Source organism: Bison bison, unplaced genomic scaffold, assembly GCF_000754665.1.
Source record: "Bison bison bison isolate TAMUID 2011002044 unplaced genomic scaffold, Bison_UMD1.0 scf7180017864223, whole genome shotgun sequence".
NCBI classification, from domain to species: Eukaryota; Metazoa; Chordata; class Mammalia; order Artiodactyla; family Bovidae; genus Bison; species Bison bison.
The window spans coordinates 3,048,011-3,050,381 of record NW_011494795.1 but is presented as its reverse complement, the minus strand read 5'-3'; the positions used below and the strand labels follow the sequence as shown (position 1 = coordinate 3,050,381).

Here is a 2,371-nt window from a genome sequence, read left to right as displayed (position 1 = left end):
CTTGGCCCCCCCCGCCTCCATCCCAACCCTGCCGCTTGCAGAGCACCTGGGACCAGCTGGCCAACAACGGAGAGCATCTCCTCCAGGGCCTGCAGGAGTCCTGTCATTTTTTTCTTAAAGACTTCATTACAGCAGCCCCTTGTTTCCTGGGGCTGCTGTAATCACGTGCCCCAGAGTGGTGGCTTCAAACAGCAGAAATGTATTCTCTCGAGGCTCTGAAGGCCAGAAGGTGGAGAAAGGGATGTGAGCAGAGCTGAGCTCCCTCTGGGGGTGCCAGGAGGGGCGGTCCTTCCCCCTCCCAGCTTCTGGAAGCTCCTCGGCTGTGGCAGTACAAACCCAGTCCTGCCAGGGGTCGGGGGTCTCCCCACGTGCACGTCCATCTCTTCTCACAGGGATGCCAGTCCTGCTGGAATAGAGACCACCTCACCCCCATGTGACCTCATCTGACCCATTACATCCCAGGGACCATATTTCCCAATAAGGTCACATTCTGGGCCCAGAGGGTCAGGACTCAGCATGGGAGCTTGAAGGGGCACAATTCAACCCACAGCAAAGACCACATCGCTTTGGTACAGAAGCTCTAGGAAGCAGAGTTGGGGAGCAGTGTCGTCGTGCAAAAATACGTTACTTTCTGTCTTCAGACTGACTACCAGAGGAGCCTTCACAATGGCTGAGCAGAAAGAAGGAAGTGCTCATGTATGAGGGAGTGAATGAGTGAGTGTGGAAGAGAACAAATGAGTGAGTGAGTGAGTGAGTGAGGAAGGGAACAAATGAGTGAGTGAGTGAGTGAGTGAGTGAGGAAGGGAACAAATGAGTGAGTGAGTGAATGAACGAATGAATGAGTGAATGAGCGAGTGAACAAGTGAGTGAGTGAACGAATGAGTGAGTGAGTGAGTGAACGAGTGAATGAACGAATGAGTGAATGAGCGAATGAGCGAGTGAGTGAGTGAACGAGTGAGTGAGTGAATGAGCGAGGGGGTGGACGCGTGAAGGAGTACATGGATGCATGAGTGAATGGATGGACGGGTGGACGAGTGAGCCAGTCGGCAGGCTGGTCCTGGGGGTGGTCACTGAGAAGGTGTCACAGCCCCATCACGTGTTCTGTGCCCATGAGTTTCGTGAACTTGACGTGTTCTCCTTTTCGACCGAGGAGGTGCTGGGGGTGCTGACACTCGCTTTGGTCGTTCCTGTCACCCCCTCCCCACAGAGAGGTGCACCATGTAAGGCTCCCCTGCCCCCACCCCGGGCGCAGATCATAACCTCCCCTCCTCCCCTCTCCGCCTGCCTGTCCCCCACAAAGTCCGCGTTTAGAGAGGTCCATGAACTGTGTCTGAAAGTGAGGATTCCGTCTGAGATAAAAGCCACAGTTCTCACCAGTTAATATAAGAATCAGACAAGCTTATTTTCTCTCTGGGTGGACTCGGGTAACATGGAGCTCCTAAATACCCGGGATTTATGGAATTTGTTGCTAATATTAAGGAGATTTACATTTCCATGATACCCCTGCAGGTTTAATCTGATCACTGCAAAAACGCTCAGAGTGCATTGCTATTTCAAGGACAACTTGATTAGAAGGGTAAAAATTAGATCTTTATTTGTAGAAGCCTTTAGACTTCCGGAGCCAATCTCTTTAACTCATTCCTTGCAGTTCCTTCAGCCGCCCCTGAAAACGTGTCAGCCGAGGCCGTCAGCTCCACCCAGATCTTACTGACGTGGGCCTCGGGCCCCGAACCAGACCAAAACGGGCTCATCCTGGGCTACAAGGTACGTGCTCAGGTGACCTTCCCCGCCTGCCTCCCCGGCCGGCGAGCTAGCATGGCCTGTGCATCGCTGGCTCTGGCCTGTTTCCTGGACTTCACCCTCCTCCTCTCATCTCCCTCGTCACCGTCTGGGGTGAGGGTCGCTCCACCCTCGTCACGCGGGCCCACGCAAGGCGCTCTGAGCCTAAGATGGGCGGAACGGCAGTTGCTCCCTCTAGTCGATGGTGGCTGATTTTGTACAATGCCAAGGACGTGTCCAGAGGCCCCTACACATGTGTCTGCAGGTGTCATCACCACCCGTGTCCGTCCTGGGGGCTGGCCTTGGCGTCGAGGCTTGGCACCTCCCGGCTTCTCTGGGAGACCTTTCTGGGCCAGCCCTGTGTGCTTTTACCCAGGCCCTCAAAACCCCCCTGTTCTGTGCCGTCCGCTCCGCCAGCAGCAGGGCGGACCTTCCTGGTTTTGACCGTGAGGCCGCGCATGTCATGTGCTGTGGCCTCTCCTTGGGCCGTCCATCTTCTCCATCCCGTTCTGTTTCCTCCTATCCTCACGCCCCACCGCCACCCCGGGGCATCCTGATAGCTCCCTCTGGCCCGTTTGGATGCAGCGCCCCC

General features: G+C 55.7%; 1 protein-coding gene across 1 annotated transcript in view; it reads left to right on the top strand.

Annotated features, from left to right (window-relative positions):
- The window catches only part of SDK1 (sidekick cell adhesion molecule 1), a 478,174-nt gene that overhangs the window by 410,058 nt on the left and 65,745 nt on the right, over nt 1-2,371 (top strand). The window contains exon 26 of the mRNA XM_010845804.1: nt 1,649-1,764. Coding sequence (XP_010844106.1) covers nt 1,649-1,764 — 116 coding nt within the window. The remainder of the gene's footprint in view (nt 1-1,648; nt 1,765-2,371) is intronic.